The 17,912-nt window shown below is 46.1% G+C and overlaps 2 protein-coding genes across 2 annotated transcripts; both read left to right on the top strand.

Moving 5' to 3' along the window:
• The first annotated feature begins 1,517 nt into the window (after positions 1-1,517).
• LOC125450289 (ferritin, heavy subunit-like) lies at positions 1,518-5,928 on the top strand. The gene is made up of 4 exons (XM_059640512.1): positions 1,518-1,619; positions 3,898-4,044; positions 5,238-5,363; positions 5,773-5,928. Exons 1-4 carry the CDS (start codon positions 1,518-1,520, stop codon positions 5,926-5,928), a joined length of 531 nt encoding a protein of 176 aa, XP_059496495.1.
• Positions 5,929-12,173: 6,245 nt separating this feature from the next.
• Positions 12,174-16,917, top strand: LOC132206440 (ferritin, heavy subunit-like; the record flags this gene model as incomplete). Its single annotated transcript, XM_059640594.1, has 4 exons — positions 12,174-12,275; positions 14,364-14,510; positions 16,218-16,343; positions 16,774-16,917. Coding segments are annotated over exons 1-4 (519 nt in total), but the record flags the coding sequence as incomplete, so codon positions are not given.
• Between the last annotated feature and the right edge of the window lie 995 nt (positions 16,918-17,912).

Consider the following 17,912-nt stretch of genomic DNA (forward strand, 5'->3'; position numbering starts at 1 on the left):
CAAAAGTTGAATACTTTGGAACAGAGTTCCCAGCCTGTGACCTACCAGTTTCTGAGCTGTATGTTCAGCAGAATGCAATGTAAACAGCACCAGACACTGTCTGCTCAGAAACAGACTGGAGTTAAGCGCTAACACGGTGGAGCTGGATGAACACAGCAGGCCAGGAAGCATCAGAGGATCAGGAAAAGCTGATGATTCAGATAGGGACCCTTCTTCAGTAAAGGAAGATTCAGCACATTTCTGAAGAAGCTTCCTGACCCGAAACATCAGCTTTCCTGCTCCTCTGATGCTGCCTGGCCTGCTGTGTGCATCCAGTTCCACATTGTGTTATCTCTGACTCCAGCAACAGCAGTTCTTACTATCCGTGAGGAAGTTCAGCGCTGGTCATCCTCGAAGTGATTAAAAACTGAACACGGAGATAAAAGTGCTGAACGTGCAGTATAATTCTCACAGCTATCTCCTGGTCCATTTACGTATAGAGCCTGAGGCCTGTTGTGTGTCTGAGACACTCAGCACCTTTCGCATTTTGATTTTTCAATCTGGCCTACTCAGATCCACAGTCGACGAGATCTCGGCAGATTCAGAATGGATCCACGATGTACATCAGTTGTCTGTACTAAATGGTCCGAAAGCACATGGATTCTGTTGCTGTAGCTCAATAGGAAAATGTTTACTGTTGACAAAATCTGGCCATTTCTCACTGGGCTCCAACACTGTTGTTCAAAAGGTACAAAGACTAATCCCTCAGAGTAACAAACTGACAGAATTCAGCAAATCTGTGATGAGTGTTTATTAAGAAATAGCCTCAGATACAAAAGTGAAGTTTTAGAGTGTATTTTATTCTCATTTTCAGGGAGATGTACTTCCAGAATTTGCACTTGTGCAGGAGGTCAATCAGCAATTCCATCATCGACCAGTTGTCAATTCTGTGCTTCCTCAGACCCAAGTCCAAACAGATCACAGTAGATACAGAATGAATCCACAAAGTAGATTGTTTTTCTGTATTAAATGGTCCAAAAGCATATGGGCTCCGTTGATGCACAGCAATGGGAAAATTTTACTGTTAACAAAACCTCGTCATTTTTCAATCGGCTACAAATCTGTGATTCAAAACCGACAGAATTCAGCAAATCTGTGATGAGCGTGTCTTAACACATAACCTCAGATACAAAGGTAAAGGTTCAGAGTCTATTTTATTCTCATTTTCAGGGAGATGTACTTCCAGAATTTGTACTTATGCTGGAGGTCAAAGGTCATTCCGCAATTCCATCATCGACCAGTTGTCAATTCTGATCATTTTCTGGATCCAATTCCCATCCTGCACTGATTGGACGTGGCAGCTGATCAACTGATTAACAAGAGTGATTGGCCATCACTGATGATGTCATTTCCTGCTTCATAAAATGATGGTCTGCATTGGGGTATAAATAATGTCCTAAGAGAGTGATGTTTTAGGTGTAGTTGGTTTTCTTTCCAAGTTTGTTGTGCTGGGTTAGGAAAGCTGTTTGTGTCACAAGATGGCCTCCCAGATCAGTCAGAACTATCACCAGGATTGTGAAGCTGCTGTCAACAAGCAGATTAATGTGGAGCTCACTGCCTCCTATCTCTATCAGTCTTTGGTGAGTGCTGTCCCTGTGGTGTTGAAGTTAAATCTGTTATGGTTAAGTCAACAGTTTTTCTTGTTTGTAACTAACTTGGAACTACTGTAGATAGTGTTTTATATTTCCCTTCTATTTAAACACCAGGAGAAATCTAATGCTATTAGAAAAATGCGGTATGACACTGATATACAGTAACTAGGCCCCTGTTGACTTTCAGTGACTGTCTGGTGGGTGAAGTGCTTTGAGAAATACATCTTGTAATTCACTGTCAGGATTGTGACTGGCAGTAACTGTCACTATCTCTGAAGATTATCATAACTTGACAGTATGTTAGAAAGAGGATAACGGAGTGTGGGGCTGGATGACCACAGCAGGACAAGCAGCATCTCAGGAGCATAAAAGCTGATGTTTTGTGCCTGGACCCTTCATGCTGCTTGGCCTGCTGTGTTCATCCTGCCTGATGCTTTGTTTTCTTGGATTCTCCAGCTTTTGCTGTTCCCATTATTTGAGTCTTTTAGAAAGAAGCTGGGATAACCATTAGTTCATTAGCCTCCTGTTGTAATGTGTCCTGGTGTATCTGTTTTGTCTTGTGATGCATGTGAACAAACCAGGGTTATATTTCCTGTTGGAGAAAGGTGTCATAGTGACTGTCCAGAATAACCAAATCTGATTTGCCTCAGCCTTCAGGGTTGGGCTGTGACTCCCTACCTGTTTAAATAGGTTTCCAGTGAGGCCTGTTGGGCTTTTTGCTCTCCATGAGGTGGGTGTGACCCATTCTCTCTCAACCTACAGACAATTGATCTGCTGTAGTGTGATATATTGGAGACTCCTGGGTCTGCAGGAATGTGTTGAGCCAGTGAAGCAAGGCTTTTCCCATACCACCTCTCCTGGTCTGAAACAAGCCCCCTTTCACCAGCTGGTGGTGTGCCTGTGCCCTTCCAAGGGGGAGAATATGTTTGGAAGGTGAGAGCTGCAGCGGACCTAGTAGATAATGGACCCTGAAAGGAGGTGGTGAATGCAGTCCCCATGAAGTGGGTTGCTCTGTCCTGGATGGTGTCTGCTTCTTGCATGTTGTAGCTCCACTTCTCCAGACACATGGAGAATATTCATCACTCACTGGGCTTGTGCCTGTTGGAAGGAAGTCGTTTCCAATGACATGAGGATCAAGTCCCTGTAAGCCCACTTTGTGAGATGGGAACAGCTTTTCCTGCTGAACTAGGTGGGTTTTAATCACTGGCCAGTGTGCCTACTCAACAAGAATTGTGCTCATATAAAATCCTCACTGTTCTTCACATGTCACATCATGTAACAACCCAGTTAAATCACACTGTAATCCACCAAGGCAAATCGTCAAGAGCAACTTCTCACCAGGTTTCTTCCCTCAGAACAATCCTCATCTGCTTTATGAAGCAGCCTAAAGTGTTCACTGTTATTCCAGCTTGTTGTTCAAGTGTGAATGTCAGATTAGAATGAGTGCAAGGGGTGGGTCAGGTCTAGAATTTGACCTGTACAAATGGGTCAAATCAGGTTTTCCAGCTTCATGTTAACGAGTGACATGATCTGCAGAACAATAGTTCATCTCAAGGTCTCTCTGACCTTGCTTCAGTTTGTTTTAAGCAGTGATGTTTGTATGCAAGCTTCTGAATGTGAGTGTGCTACATAAATGGGTGTAGTAGCCTATTGCAGTAACAACCGAATGGCTGTCACTGGGCAGGATTTCCTTTGCAGAATCTTGGTTCCACTTTTGCTCTTTCTCCCCCCATAATGCCAACAGCATCTCTTGCAGAGCTATCATCCAATCCGATTGATCTCCAGGTTGTAGAAGACTCGCTCCCTCCTGGCTATATTATTACAGCAGTGCCTAGTGTCTGTATGTTACTTTACCCCCAAAGGAGAAATGTAGTGTCGTGCAGCTACCCCACCCTGAGTCCATCCTGCACATCAACTCCTGGCCATTCCTCCAATTCTGTGACATCCATCAGTGGAAACATGAATTCAGCTTTTCTCAGCATACGCTGTGCCAGACCACCCCCCACCCTGAACAATTTGATAGTGCTTTCAAACCCAAACAGGGTATCTGCAGGAAGCTGGGTTTGTCTAGATTGACCCAGTTAACAGATCTGCCGGCAAATTGAACCACACTAGGTTCACAGGCCAATTTTGTGTAGCCGCACTTTGACAGCTGGCCGAACCTTCAGTTTGCTTTTGAAGGATAAACCAGGTCTGCAGTTCTGAACTATATTCAGGCCCAGTGGTACATTTTAATGGGCTTTAACTTGTTCCCTCTCCCTTCCAGATGTCCTACTTTGACCGGGATGATGTTGCCCTCCCTCGTTTCTCCCGGTTCTTCAAAGATCAGTCCCAGCAGAAGCGGGAACATGCAGAGAAGCTGCTGAAATTCCAGAATCAGCGTGGAGGCAGAGTCCTCCTCCAGGATGTGAAGGTTGGAGTTGGGAAGAGATGGTTGGGTAGGGTGAGGTTTCAAGTCAATGACCAGCATGTCTCACACTGAAAAGTGAGACATGCTACCATTTTGGCTTCCCAGTTTCTCCTGAAATACCAGAAATCCCACAAACAAGCCCTTTGGCCCACCATGTCTATGCTGACCCAACAAACACCCAACCACATTAATCCCATCAACCTGCACTTGGACTGCAGCCCACGATGAGCTGGCATTAAGTAGTTGTCCAGATGTTGCTGGAGTAGATGCCTTCACTCGGGTGTTGCATTTCACAAACCTACTTCTGTGTTTTAGGAGGAGTTGGAGGTGGTGGGTTTCCTCCGACCTGGAGCCTCACCTGCACCCCCCTCCAGTGTTTATCCTGTCCCTGTGATTGTGGTTCTGGTCACCACACTGGCCAGGTCAAAGATGGAAGACAATGCTGCCTAGTTTCTGACCAGACTTGGGCCACCCAATAGGGACAGGCATCATGTAGGCCAACTTCACCCTCTGGTTGACCTTTGCTGATCCTTGAGAGGCCAAAGGTCTTGGGCACTTTGGTATCTCTGCTCCTTGCCATTAAAAACCCTGCTGTCCCTTGAATGAATCCAACAGTGATGTTTCTGATCCTGCTGCTCAGACAGATATGAAACAAATGGCACAGGTGGGACTTCAACCTGGGCCCTTGTGTACCAGACACAGGGACAGTACCACAGCACCAAGAGCCCTTGGGATTAGGCTGTGCATGTCCTGATCTAAACTCCAGCAGATGGACACTGGTGTAATCCACACCAGGGTGCAAATTAAATCCTTATCCCCATGATGACATGGTCCTGGACTTCCTCATTCAGATCAAGGATAAATGGGGCAAGGTGAAAGCAGTTCCCAAGTAACTTTGATCTTCATGTGGACCTCAGGGATGGCACAGTGGCTCAGTGATCAGCACTGCTGCCTCAGTGCCAGGGACCCAGGTTTGGTTCTGGCCTTGGGTGAATGATTAGAATTCACATTTCTCCCTGCATGGGTTTCCTCCCACAGTCCAATGATGTGCTGGTTAGGAGGATAGGTCATGGGAAGTGAGGGGTTGCAGAATTGGGTGGGAGTCTTTTCAGGGGGTATTGATGGTCTGAATGGCCTGCTCCCATGCTGCAGGGATTCTGTTTCTGAAGATTAACTGTACTTCTTTCTATCCTCAGAAGCCAGAGAGAGATGAGTGGGGTAACAGCCTGCAGGCAATGCAGGTTGCCCTGGATCTGGAGAAGAATGTGAACCAGAGTTTGCTGGATCTACACCAACTCGCCACAGCCCAGACTGACCCTCATGTAAGCTTCACCTCCTCCTCATTCTCATCACTGCTGGACCCTCAGGGCAACACTTCATTGGTTGGTCTTTGTGGTTTGGAAATTCACTGCTGAAACAGTTTTTGTCTGGATATGACATTGCTATCACTGTATTCACTCCAGGTACAATGTCACAACTGCTCAGCAATGAGTGACATGGGGAATTTGGGTTATAATCTAGTGGGAGTGCTGAAGTGATATTGGCCACTGAATTCCCATTCGGGGCCACTCGAGTTGAAATACTAGTGTCCTCACTGGCACAAATTCTCCAGCTATCGGCTGCACTTTGAGGACTGTCTGGAGTTAGTTATGGCTGAGTCTCTTGCAGTGGGAATTCTGAAATTGTCCTGTGCCATGTTAATGCACAAGTTGTCATGGTCCTCTGTTGCAGCTGTGTGACTTCCTGGAGACCCACTATTTGGATGAGGAGGTGGAGATCATCAAGCAACTTGGGGACTACATCACCAACCTGAAGCGCCTGGGAGCCCCTGAGAATGGGATGGGAGAGTACCTGTTTGACAGGCTCTCCCTGGAGGACAGCAGTTAGTGTGGCCTGGAGTACTGTCTGCTTGGTCTGAATGCATTCCCCACTTCACCCTGGACAACCTGTCTCCTTCCAGGGAGAAGGGACTTGGAGCAAAGAATGTAATGGCTGTACCAGCTGAATGAAAATGAATAAAATCATGTGTTGATCTTGCTTATTGCCCATCATTCAGAGCCCTGTATAATTTTGGTAGTTATCCTGAGAGATTCAAGCATTAATTTTTCTGCAGTTTGATTTTGCTGATCAAATTACTAATTGGGCTAAACATCTCATTGGTTCTATCCTCCATCCCACTCCGTCCTCTGTCAGACAGGGATTACAAGAGGAGGTTGCTCTGGCCTGTGAATCAATGATATTCCTCCAAGCAGAACTTGAGGATATTGGGGTTTTGTCGGGTGGAACTTGCTCTTTGCAGTTGTGTTTTTATAAAATTACGTTTCTGGATGTGATGCATACAATGGGAGGGGGGGAAAATCTTCCCTTTTACGGGAAGGGAGTTCTCCTGCTCTATACAAGGGAAGACGAGACACCCAGTCTCATGAATATCTGACAACCCTGTTTCCACGTTCACCTAGTCTGTCAAAGAGCTTTGCTTTTTCCCCCCTCCCCCACATGCAAAGATTTATTGCTGATGTGAAAGGAAAATGCCAATTTGAAGACAAAGCTAAGTGAGCTGGTACTGCAATAGTTGCTGTTACTGTAGGCCTAACCATGGAGGTGGTGGGATGAGCTCATTGGGCAACAATGCCATCTTTCTTGGGCAGGGGAGAATACAATGACAGTAAATTGTCCTGGCGCTGTTAGGATTCACCTATAGATGCAGCTTCAGGCAGAGCTAAGGGTCAAACCAGCCCTGGGACATGCACTATTGGTTGTGGGTTTTCCCCTTTTTTTTTTTCCTTCCACACTCACCCACTAGAGCCTCCCTGATCCTGCCATTAGCAATTGGGCAGGTTCGCCAGCTCATGCCTCCTTCGTCTGAGATAAATATGCTGGTCCTACTGGTCGCTTTGATTCAGTACCCACTGGAATCAGGGAGTCAATTCCCCCATCGGGCCATGTTTCCCAGAAGCAACCCAAAGTTGTCCTGATGTGGCTTATTCATTCCTGTTTTCTTTGCCTGTTTATAGGATTCACTCCAACAACCAGCCACTTCAGAATCAGCACATTGTCTCATTGCCACCTACACCAGGAGAGGAGTGGCCTGGGAGTAACTCAGCAACGCTCATCGTTACATGCTGCTGTTTGATTGGCTCTTGCTGCGAAAGCCAGCACTAAGTGCACTCAGCTGCTCCCTACGTTCCTCTGAGCTTCCCCCTGTTCTGCAGGTTGCCTTCTCCCAGTGATGGAGAACGAGCAGCGATTTCTGTTCAACTTGGGAATGGTGTGACTTAGGGGAGGTAACCTGGACCTGCATACCATCCTGTACGGCTGTTTACTTCAGCATTTGAGCTGTCAGTGACGTTCTGGGGATTACCACTGCGTTTTGCAGCTCCTGTGCAATACAGCCTATGTAGGGGGCATGGTTCTTATGTGACTCAACATATCTGTTACATGACAGAAATCCTTTTTATTTTGACCAATCTTCATTCTTGGCGATGGTGTCCCTCGTAGACCATAAGACATAGGAGTGGAAGTAAGGCCGTACAGCCCATCAAGACCACTTCCCCATTTAAATCATGGCTGATGGGCATTTCAACTCCACTTCCCTGCACTCTTCCCCCTAGCCCATGATTCCTTATGAGATCAAGAATTTGTCGATCTCTGCCTTGAACGCATCCAACGTCCCGGCCTCCGCTGCACTCTGTGGCAATGAATTCCACAAGCGAACCACTCTCTGGCTGAAGAAATGTCATCTCATTTCGGTTTTAAATTGACCCCCTCTAATTTTAAGGCTGTGCCCACGGGTCGTAGTCTCCCCGCCTCACGGAAACAACTTCCGAGCGACCACTTGTAAACCATACATTATCTTATAAGTTTCTATTAGATTTCCCCCTCAAACTTCTAAACTCAAATGAGTACAGGATCCTTAGCCGTCCATCATACATTAAACTTAATATTCCTAGGGATCATCTGTCTGAATCTCCACTGGACACGCTCCAGGGCTAGTATGTCCTTCCTGAGGTGTGGGGCCCAAAATTGGACACAGTACTCTAAATGGGGCCTAACTAGAGCTTTATAAAGCCTCAGAAGCCCTTCACTGTTTTTATATTCCAACCCTCGAGAGAAATGACAACATTACATTCACTTTGTTAATTACGGACTCTACCTGCAAGTTAACCTTCAGAGAATCCAGCACCAACACTCCCCGATCCCTTTGTACCTCTGCTTTGCGAATTTTCTCACCATTTAGAAAATAGTCCATGCCTGTATTCTTTTTATTCTAAAGTGCAAAACCTCACCTTTACTCACATTGAATTTCATCAGCCACTTCCTGGACCGCTCTCAAACTGTCGAAATCTTTCTGCAGCTTCCCCACCTCCTCAGACTACCTGCTATTCCACCTATCTTCGTATCATCGGCAAACTTCGCCAGAATGCCCCCAGTCCCTTCATCCAGATCATTAATATACAAGGTGAACAGTTGCGGCCCCAACACTCAACCCTGCGGGACACCACTCGTCACCGGTGGCCGTTCCGAAAAAGAGCCTTTTATCCCAACTCTCTGCCTTCTGTCAGACAGCCAACCATCAATCCAAGCCAGTAGCTCACCTCGAACACCATGGGCCCTCACCTTGCTCAGCAGCCTCCCGTGAGGCACTGTATCAAAGGCCTTTTCAAAGTCTACACAGATAACATCTACTGGGTTTCCCTGGTCTAACATACTTGTTACCTCTTCAAAGAATTCTAACAGGTTTGTCAGGCACGACCTCTCCTTACTAAATCCATGCTGACTTGTCCTAATCTGACCTTGCACTTCCAGGAATTTAGAAATCTCATCGTTGACAATGGATTCTAGAATTTTACCAACTACCGAGGTTAGGCTAATCGGCCGAAAATTTTCCATCTTTTGCCTTGATCCTTTCTCAAACAAGGGGGTCACAACAGCAATTTTCCAATCACCTTGGACTTTCCCCTGACTCCAGTGCCTTTTGAAAGATCACGACCAAAGTCTCCACTATTTCCTCAGCCACCTCCCTCAGAACTCTAGGATGTAGCCCATCGGGGCCAGGAGATTTATCAATTTTTAGACCTTTTAGCTTTTCTAGCACTTTCTCTTTTGTAATGCCTACCATACTCAACTCTGCCCCCTGACTCTCCCTAATTGTTGGCATACTACTCATGTCTTCCACTGTGAAGACTGACGCAAAGTACTTATTAAGTTCTTCAGCTATTTCCTTATCTCCCATCACTAGCTTCCAGCATCATTTAGGAGCGGCCCAATGTCTACTTTTGCCTCTCGTTTGTTTCTTATGTATTGAAAGAAGCTTTTACTATCATTTCTAATATTACTAGCTAGCCTACCTTCATATTTCATCCTCTCCTTCCTTCTTGCTCTCTTTGTTATCCTCCGTCTGTTTTTGGAGCCTTCCCAATCTCCTGATTTCCCAGTGCTCTTGGCCACTTTATGGGCTGTCTCTTTTTCTTTGATATATTTCCTGACTTCCTTTGTCAGCCATGGCTGTCTAATCCCACCCCGGATAATCTTTCTTTTCTTTGGGATGAACCTCTGTACTGTGTCCTCAATTATACCCAGAAACTCCTGCCATTGTTGCTCTGCTGTCTTCCCCGCTCGGCTCTGCTTCCAGTCGATTTTCGTCAATTCCTCTCTCATGCCCCTGTAATTACCTTTATTTAACTGTTACACCATTACATCCGATTTTGCCTTCTCTCTTTCAAACTGCAGACTGAACTCGACCATATTATGATCGCTGCCTTCTAAGTGTTCCCTTACTTTAAGGTCTTTTACAAAGTCTGGCTCATCACATAACACTAAGTCCATAATAGACTGCTCCCATGTGGGCTCCATCACAAGCTGTTCCAAAAAGCCATCCTGCAGACACTCCATGAAGACCCTTTCTTTGGGTCCACTGGCAACATTATTCACCCAGTCCACCTGCATATTGAAGTCCCCCTGATCACCGTGACGTTGCCTGTTGTCCAGGATGAGGCCATTTGGCCCGTGGAGGATTGAATCTCTTCACCCCATCCTGTTCAGACCCACCCCATTCCCTTAACGCTGTGTTTCCCATGGCTAATCCAGCTCGCCACTTGTCACTGTCAGCAATTTAGCACTGCCTATCCACTTAACCTGCAAATCGTTGCACTGTGGGAGAAAACAAGAACATGGGAGACATGGGAAGAATATGCAAGCTCCAGACAGACAGTTCCTGAAGGCTGTAATGGAACACAGGTCTCTGGCGCTGGGAGGTAACCGTGCGAACCACTGAGCTACCATCACACCCTAATGTACCAAACAAAGGAATATGCTGATGCATTCTATGAGAGTCATTGAGTCATACAGCCTGAAAACAGACCCTTCAGCCCAACCTGTCCATGCCGACCACGTTTCCGTAACTGAATGAGTCCCACTTGCCCACGTTTGGCCCATATCCCTCGAAACTATTCCTATAAATGTAAATCTCTAAATGTCTCTTCAACGTTGTAATTGTACCCACTTCTACCACTTCCTCTGGCAGCTTATTCCATATACACATCAACCTATCAGCGAAAAAGTTGTCCCTCAACAAGTTCTCCTTTTCGAATCTTTCCCCTCTCCCCTCAAACCGATGCCCTCTAGTTTTGGACTCCCCTACCCTGTCCCAGCATGCCTTTTATATAAAGTCAATCTTGAGTGTGCCAATGGCAAGGCTACATTTAGTGCTCAGCAACTGTTACACTTCAGGAGGTGGTGATGAGCTGCTTATTACTGTCCACCTGGTGTAGCAGAGCCCGGAATGATGCTGCTGCCGCTGCTGAGGAGGGGCATCTGGGATGTTCATTCACAAACAGGGATAGTGTTCCAAGTCAGGATGGTGACAGATTTACATGGAGCTGCTTGAGTGTCGTTGAGGCTGTCTTGAGCCAGAACATTGTAAAGTCATCCATCACACTTCCTAACTTCAGTCTTGTTGATGGTGGACAGGCTTTGGAAAGTCAGGAGTTGATTGATTCACAAAAGAATTCCCAGCCTCTTCCCACATTCTGAGCTGTTTGTTCTACAGGGTGCAATATAAACAGGACCAGAACCTCCCGTTTAGAAACACGCTGCAGTTAAGCGCTTGTTGTCCTCGGAGCAGGTAAAAGCTGAACACAGAAATAGAAATATTGAATGTGCGATATATTTCCAGCACCTGATACCTCAGCAGTTTAGCTGGCAAAATCAGCCCATTTCTGAAGAAGGGTCCCAACCCGAAAAGTCAGCCTTCCTGCTCCTCTGAAGCTGCCCAGCCTGCTGTTGCCCTCCAGCTCCACGCTGTCTTATCTCTGACTCCAGCGTTGACAGTTCTTACTACCTCTGAGGGAGTTAAGTGCTCGTCATTCTTGAACTGACTAAAAACTGAACACTGAGATAAAAATGCTGAACATGGAATATATTTCTAGCGGCTGTCACCTGGGCTTTTTGGGTATAGACCCTGAGGCCTACTCCCACACAGCACATTTTCGAATTTGATTTTCAAACTGGACTTACTACGATCCAAAGTCAACGAGGTCCTGGCAGATTCTGAATGGATCCATAGCCTGTAGGTACCTGTATTAAATGACCCAAAAGCACATGAATTCTGTTGCTGCACACCAACAGGAAAATGTTTGCTGTCAACAAAATCTTGCCACTTTTCAATGGGCTCCAACACCGTCGTTCAAAAGGTACAAAGACAAACCCCTCAGAGTAACAAACTGACAGAATTCAGCAAATCTGTGATGAGCGAGTCTTAACACATAACCTCAGATACAGAAGTTTCAGAGTATGTTTTTTGCCATTTTCAGGGAGATGTCCTTCCAGAATTTGCACTTGTGCAGGAGGTCAAAGGCCATTCAGCAATTCCATCATCGACCAGGTGTCAATTCTGATCAGTTTCTGGATCCAATTCCCATCCTGCACTGATTGGATGTGGCAACTGATCAATTGATGAACAAGAGTGATTGGCCATCACTGATGATGTCATTTCCTGCTCAATAAAATGAGGACATTCAAGTGAGGTATAAATAGTGTCTCCACGCGACTGATGTTTTTGGTGTAGTTGGTTTTCTTTCTAAGTTTGTTCTTTGTTTGTGAGGAAAAAGGAAAGCCCCTTTTCTCCTCATAAAATGGCCTCCCAGATCAGTCAAAACTATCACCAGGATTGTGAAGCTGCTGTCAACAAGCAGATTAATGTGGAGCTCACTGCCTCCTATCTCTATCAGTCTTTGGTGAGTGTTGTGTTTGTGAGGTTAAAATTCAATCTATTGTTCTGAAGTAAGCTATTTCCCTTGTAGATTGTGTTTCATATCTCTTACCTATTGAACACATCAGGAGAAATGTGATGTTATCATATCAGTGGGCTATGATCCTGATGTACAGTAATGGTGGACCCTGTAGGTCTTCAATGATCTCTGGAGGGTGAAGTGTTTTTTTGACTTAATTCAAAATTCCCTGATAAAACTATGCCTGGCAGTAATTGTCACTCCCTCACTAAGATTATCAAAAAGTTATCTAATTTCTGAAGGAACTGGAATAACATTGGCTAGTTACTGGCTTCTGTTTTTAACTTCTTGCTTTCTGTTTATTTAGTGATGCATGTCATTGAACAACATGCTGACTTAGTATAGTAGTAAGGCATTGTGGTAGCTCTTTCCAATTAACCAAATCTGATCTGACACAGCCTTCAGGGTTTGGGTGTGACTATTAGCAGCTCAAATAGGCCTTGTTGGGGGGCCTACTGGGCTTTGTGATCATTATTGAGATTGGTGTGGCCCTTCCCATAACACTTGACACGAAGTTGATCTGCTGTGGTGTGTGAAGTGAGATGCTGGTGCTTCTGGAATGTGCTGAGGGTATTGCCCCAGTGACAGTGATGAAATGGATTGTTCCCAGACCAACTATCCTGGTCCTGAAACACACTGGCCCCTTAGACCAGGTGGCAGAGTGCCTGTGCCTGTCTAAGGGGTAGAATGTGTTTGGAAGTTGTGTTGAAGTAACCTTGGTGAGTGCTGCAGGGGACCTGGTAGATAATGGACCCTGAAAGGAGGTGGTGAATGCAGTCCCCCTGAAGTGGGCTGCTCTGTCCTGGATGGTGTCTGCTTCTTGCATGTTGTAGCTCCCCTTCTACAGACACAGGGGGAATATTCATCTCTCTCTGGGCTTGTGCCTATGGGAAGGAAGTTGCCCTGATGTAAGGATGGAGTCAGTATAACCTCCATTTGGGAGGTGGGAACAGCTTTTACTGGTGAACCCGTTGGGGTTTAATCACTGGCCAGTGTCCCAGCACAACAGGGCATTATGTACCAATCAATAAGTCCCCACTATTCTGTCTTCTGCAACTTTGAGCTACCCAATTAAACCATACTTTTTTGCCTCACTTTGTATTTGAGGGTTGAAGTAGCTTTTCCCACCAGGTTTCCAGCAGTGTGTTTACTGGTGACATTATCCATAGAACAAGAGTTGATCTAGAGATCAATTGTCTGTCTCCAACATTTCACTTTTCTTCAGTTAGTTCTGACAATTTGTTTTATCGGTGTGATTCTTATTTGCAAGCTTCTGGATGTGAGTGCACTCAATAAACAGGTGTGTAATAGTCTTCTGCGGCCACAATCCAAAGGCTGTAACTGGGCACGCTTTCCTCACCAGAATCTTGGTGCCACTTTCTCCTCCATGCTGCAGACAGCATGTCCGTAGCGCTAAAATATATGGTACATCTAATGCCATTAGTCTTGTGGTTGCACAACTTGCTTCCTCCTGATTGTCCTGTTCGAGTAGTGCTCAACATCTCTAAGAGATACCAAGGTCGGGAGATGTTTGAGCGCAGCAGGCCAAACAGGAAATCTGACACTATGGGCTAACATTTGTTTGCCACCTTCTCCCCAAAGGAGAAATGCAGTGCCTTGCAGCTGCCCCACCCTGAGTCCATTCTGCATATCAGCTCCTGGCACTCGGTTAAAATGTTAGTCCATCCCTAGTTTCATTCAATCCTGATGAGTGTTCAACAAAGGAAACATGAATTCAAGTTTACTCTCTTAATGCTGTGCCAGACCCCCTGAGCATTGTACTGTGTATCTTAAACCAAAACACATGGTATGCACATCCTCCCTGGAGGAAGCTGGGTTTGTTCAGATTGATCCAGTTCAAGGATCGTCTGGCTAATTGGACAACACTAGGTTCATGACCAGTCATGTACCAGAACATAACAGCTCGTGGCATTCTGGATCAAACTGACAATTCTAAACCTTCTATCAATTTCTGAGATCTACAACTGGCTCCAGTGGAGCATTTAATGGGATTTGACATGTTCTCTCTTCCAGATGTCCTATTTTGACCAGGATGATGTTGCCCTCCCCCATTTCTCCCAGTTCTTCAAAGATCAGTCCCAGGAGAAGCGGGAACATGCAGAAAAGCTGCTGAAATTCCAGAATCGGCGTGGAGGCCGAGTCCTCCTCCAGGATGTCAAGGTTGGGGTTTGGTTTGGGTGAGGGTGGGTGGTGACAGGTGAAAAATGTCAGCTCTCATGGTGAGGTTGCAAGTCAGTGACGAGGACTTCACATCCTGATGGGAAGTGACAAATATGTTCTTCTGTTTGGGTTCCCTGTGTCCTGACTCTCTGAATTCAACAAATCACAGAAACAAGCCCTTTGCCCAACATGTCTATGCTGACCCACCAAATGACATTTTGCTGCACTTGGTCTACAGGCTACTCTGCCCTGGCATGAAGTACTTGGCTAGATGTTGCTGGAGTGGCTGTCTCATCCATATTTCTACCATCCTCTGGTCGGGTTTGGGGCAGGGGTGAGGGAGGACACTTCCTCAAACCTGTGCCCTCTGGTCTTGGTGCCTGCCATGGCAAAGACCTCTGTCCTTCCATCTTCCAACTGCCTCAGCCTCTCAACCTCCAAGGAAAATCCCAGCTTCTGGAACCTGTCTTCAATGGATTTTCAGTCTTGAGGCAACATCCAGTATTCTTTACCTGCAGCCCTTCCAGTGCCATCCTGTCCCTCGGATTTGGGGTTCTGGTCACCACCCTGCATTCTGTCCTTGGCCTGGCTCATGTTGCAAAGCTTGGTACAAGACTGAGCTCTGTACTGTGCCCCAACTGAAGGGGGCAAACATCATGTCAGCCACCTTCACCAGCCTGTCTACCTTCACTGAGCCTTGAGCTATCTATGGTCTGGATGTTGTTATCTTAGTTCCTTTTATTCTAAAAGCTTTGCTGGCCCTTCAATGAACTGAGTTGCAGTGATGTTTCTCATCCTGCTCGTGAGGAGGAGGACATGGCCTCGCGGTATTATTGATGAACTGCTAGTCAGACCCAGGCCATGTTATCGGGTCACATGTTTGAATCCTGCCACAGCAGGTGGAATTTTGACTCCACTTAAATAATCTGGAAATAAGAACTGAATGATGACCATGAATCCATTGATTGTCAGAAACTCATGGGGCTCAATATCCTTGTTTAGGGAAGTAAATTTTATCTCGTCTGAACTACATGTGACTCCACACCCACAGCAATGTGGTTGACTCTTTATTGCCCTCTGCAGAATTAGGGATGGGCAATACATGTTGCCTGGTCAGCAAGCCCTCTCCAAATCCCACCAATAAAGGGGACATGGAATGCTGCCATGAGCACAGGTGGGACTTCATCCTGGGCCTTGTGCTCCAGATGCAGGGATATTACCATGGTACCACAAAAGGCCTTGGGAATTAGGGTGTGACTGTCCTGCTTGGAATTCCATCAGAGGGACACCAGTACAAACCACTTTGTGCCAATTTAATCCTTCTCCCCACAATGACCTGTTCCTGAGCTTCATGCTTCAGATCCAGGATAAACAGCAAAGTGAAAGCAATTCAAATAACTGTTCCTCATCTGGGCTTCAGCGACAGAATAGTTGCTCAGTGGTTCGCACTGCTGCCTCAGTGCCAGGGACACAGGTTGGATCTGGTCTCTGGTGGCTGTTTGGAACTTACACACACACCCTCCATGGGTTACCTCCACAGTCCAATGATCGCCAACTCGAACCTGGATATGGGAAATGCAGACCCACATGAAAAAGGTGAGTGGAATTGGGTGGGATACTACTGAGGTAGTAGTTGGTCTCAATGGGCTGAATGGCCTGCTGCAGGAATGCTGTTGCTGAAGCTTACCTGTCCTTCTTCTCTTCCAGAAGCCAGAGAGGGATGAGTGGGGTAACAGCCTGCAGGCAATGCAGGTTGCCCTGGATCTGGAGAAGAATGTGAACCAGAGTTTGCTGGATCTACACCAACTCGCCACAGCCCAGACTGACCCTCATGTAAGCTTCACCTCCTCCTCATTCTCATCACTGCTACACCTGCAGGTCAACACCTCATTGGCTGTTCTTTGTGGTTTGGAAATTCACTGCTGTAACACTGTCTGTCTGACATTGGGCCTGAAGTGATCATGCTGAGGATCTGTTCAGCAGTTGTTTCAAATGGGAATTTGGATTATTATCTGGAAGGAGCGTTGAACTGATACTGGCCACTGAATTCTCGTTTAGTATCATTCTGTCAAAATCCACTTCCACTCCATTTCACCAACAGCAAGATGGAGCAGCTGAAATCCTATTGTCCTCACTGGTACAAATTCTCCAGGTGCCGGGTTGAGTTTTCAAGGCTGTTGAGAGTGGGTATGGTGAAATAATTTGCAGTGGGAATTCTGAAGTTGTCTTTAATAGTGATTGCAATTTCTTTCTTCCACTGCAGCTGTGTGACTTCCTAGAGAATCACTATTTGGATGAGGAGGTGGAGATCATCAAGCAACTCGGGGACTACATCACCAACCTGAAGCGCCTGGGAGCCCCTGAGAATGGGATGGGAGAGTACCTGTTTGACAGGCTCTTCCTGGAGGACAGCAGTTAGTGTGGCCTGGAGTACTGTCTGCTTGGTCTGAATGCATTCCCCACTTCACCCTGGGCAATCTGTCTCCTTCCAGGGAGAAGGGGCTTGTAGCAAAGAATGTAATGGCTGTACCAGCTGAATGGAATGAATAAAATCATGTGTTGATCTTGCTTATTGTCCATCATTCAGAGCTCTGTATAATTTTGGTAGTTAGTCTGAGAGATTGAAGCATTTAATTTTTCTACTGTTTGACTGGTTGATCAAATTACTAATTGGGCTAAACATTTCCTTGTTTCTACGCTCAATCCAATCCATAATCTGTCAGACAAGGATACCAAGAGCAAGTCGCTCTGACCTATCAATCAATGATGTTCCTCCAAACGGAACTTGAGGATATTGGGTTTGTCGGGTGCAACTTGCTCTTCACTGTTTTGTGTTTTTTTCAAAAAAAAATTACACTTCTGGATGCGATGCATACAATGGCAGGGAAAAAAGTCCCTTTTTGGGAAACGGCGTTCACCTGCTCTGCATAAGGGAAGAGGAGACACCCAGTCTCAGGATTATCTGACAGTCCTCTTTCCACATTCAGCTTGTCTGTCCAAGAGCTTTCGCTCACCCCTCTCCTACTAAATGGTACTAGCACCGTTAATATTCACCTGCAGATGTGGCTTCGGGTTATTGGGATGAGCTAAGGTTCAAACCAACCTTGGGACATGTACTATTGGTTGTGGGGTTTTTTCCCTGTTTTTCCTTCCCTGCTCACCCACCCAAGCCTCCTCTGATCTTGCTGTTAGCAATTGGGCATGTTGGCCAGCTCATGCCTCCTTCGTCTGAGATAAATATGCTGGTCCTACTGGTCGCTTTGATTCACTACCCACTGCAATCAGGGAGTCAATCCCCTGTCGGGGCATGTTTCCCATAAACAACCCCAAGTTGTCCTGAAGTGGTTTAATCATTCCTCTTTTCTTTGCCTGTTTATAGGATTCTTTCCAACAAACAGCCAC

Source organism: Stegostoma tigrinum, chromosome 38 (genome assembly GCF_030684315.1).
Source record: "Stegostoma tigrinum isolate sSteTig4 chromosome 38, sSteTig4.hap1, whole genome shotgun sequence".
Taxonomy (NCBI): Eukaryota; Metazoa; Chordata; class Chondrichthyes; order Orectolobiformes; family Stegostomatidae; genus Stegostoma; species Stegostoma tigrinum.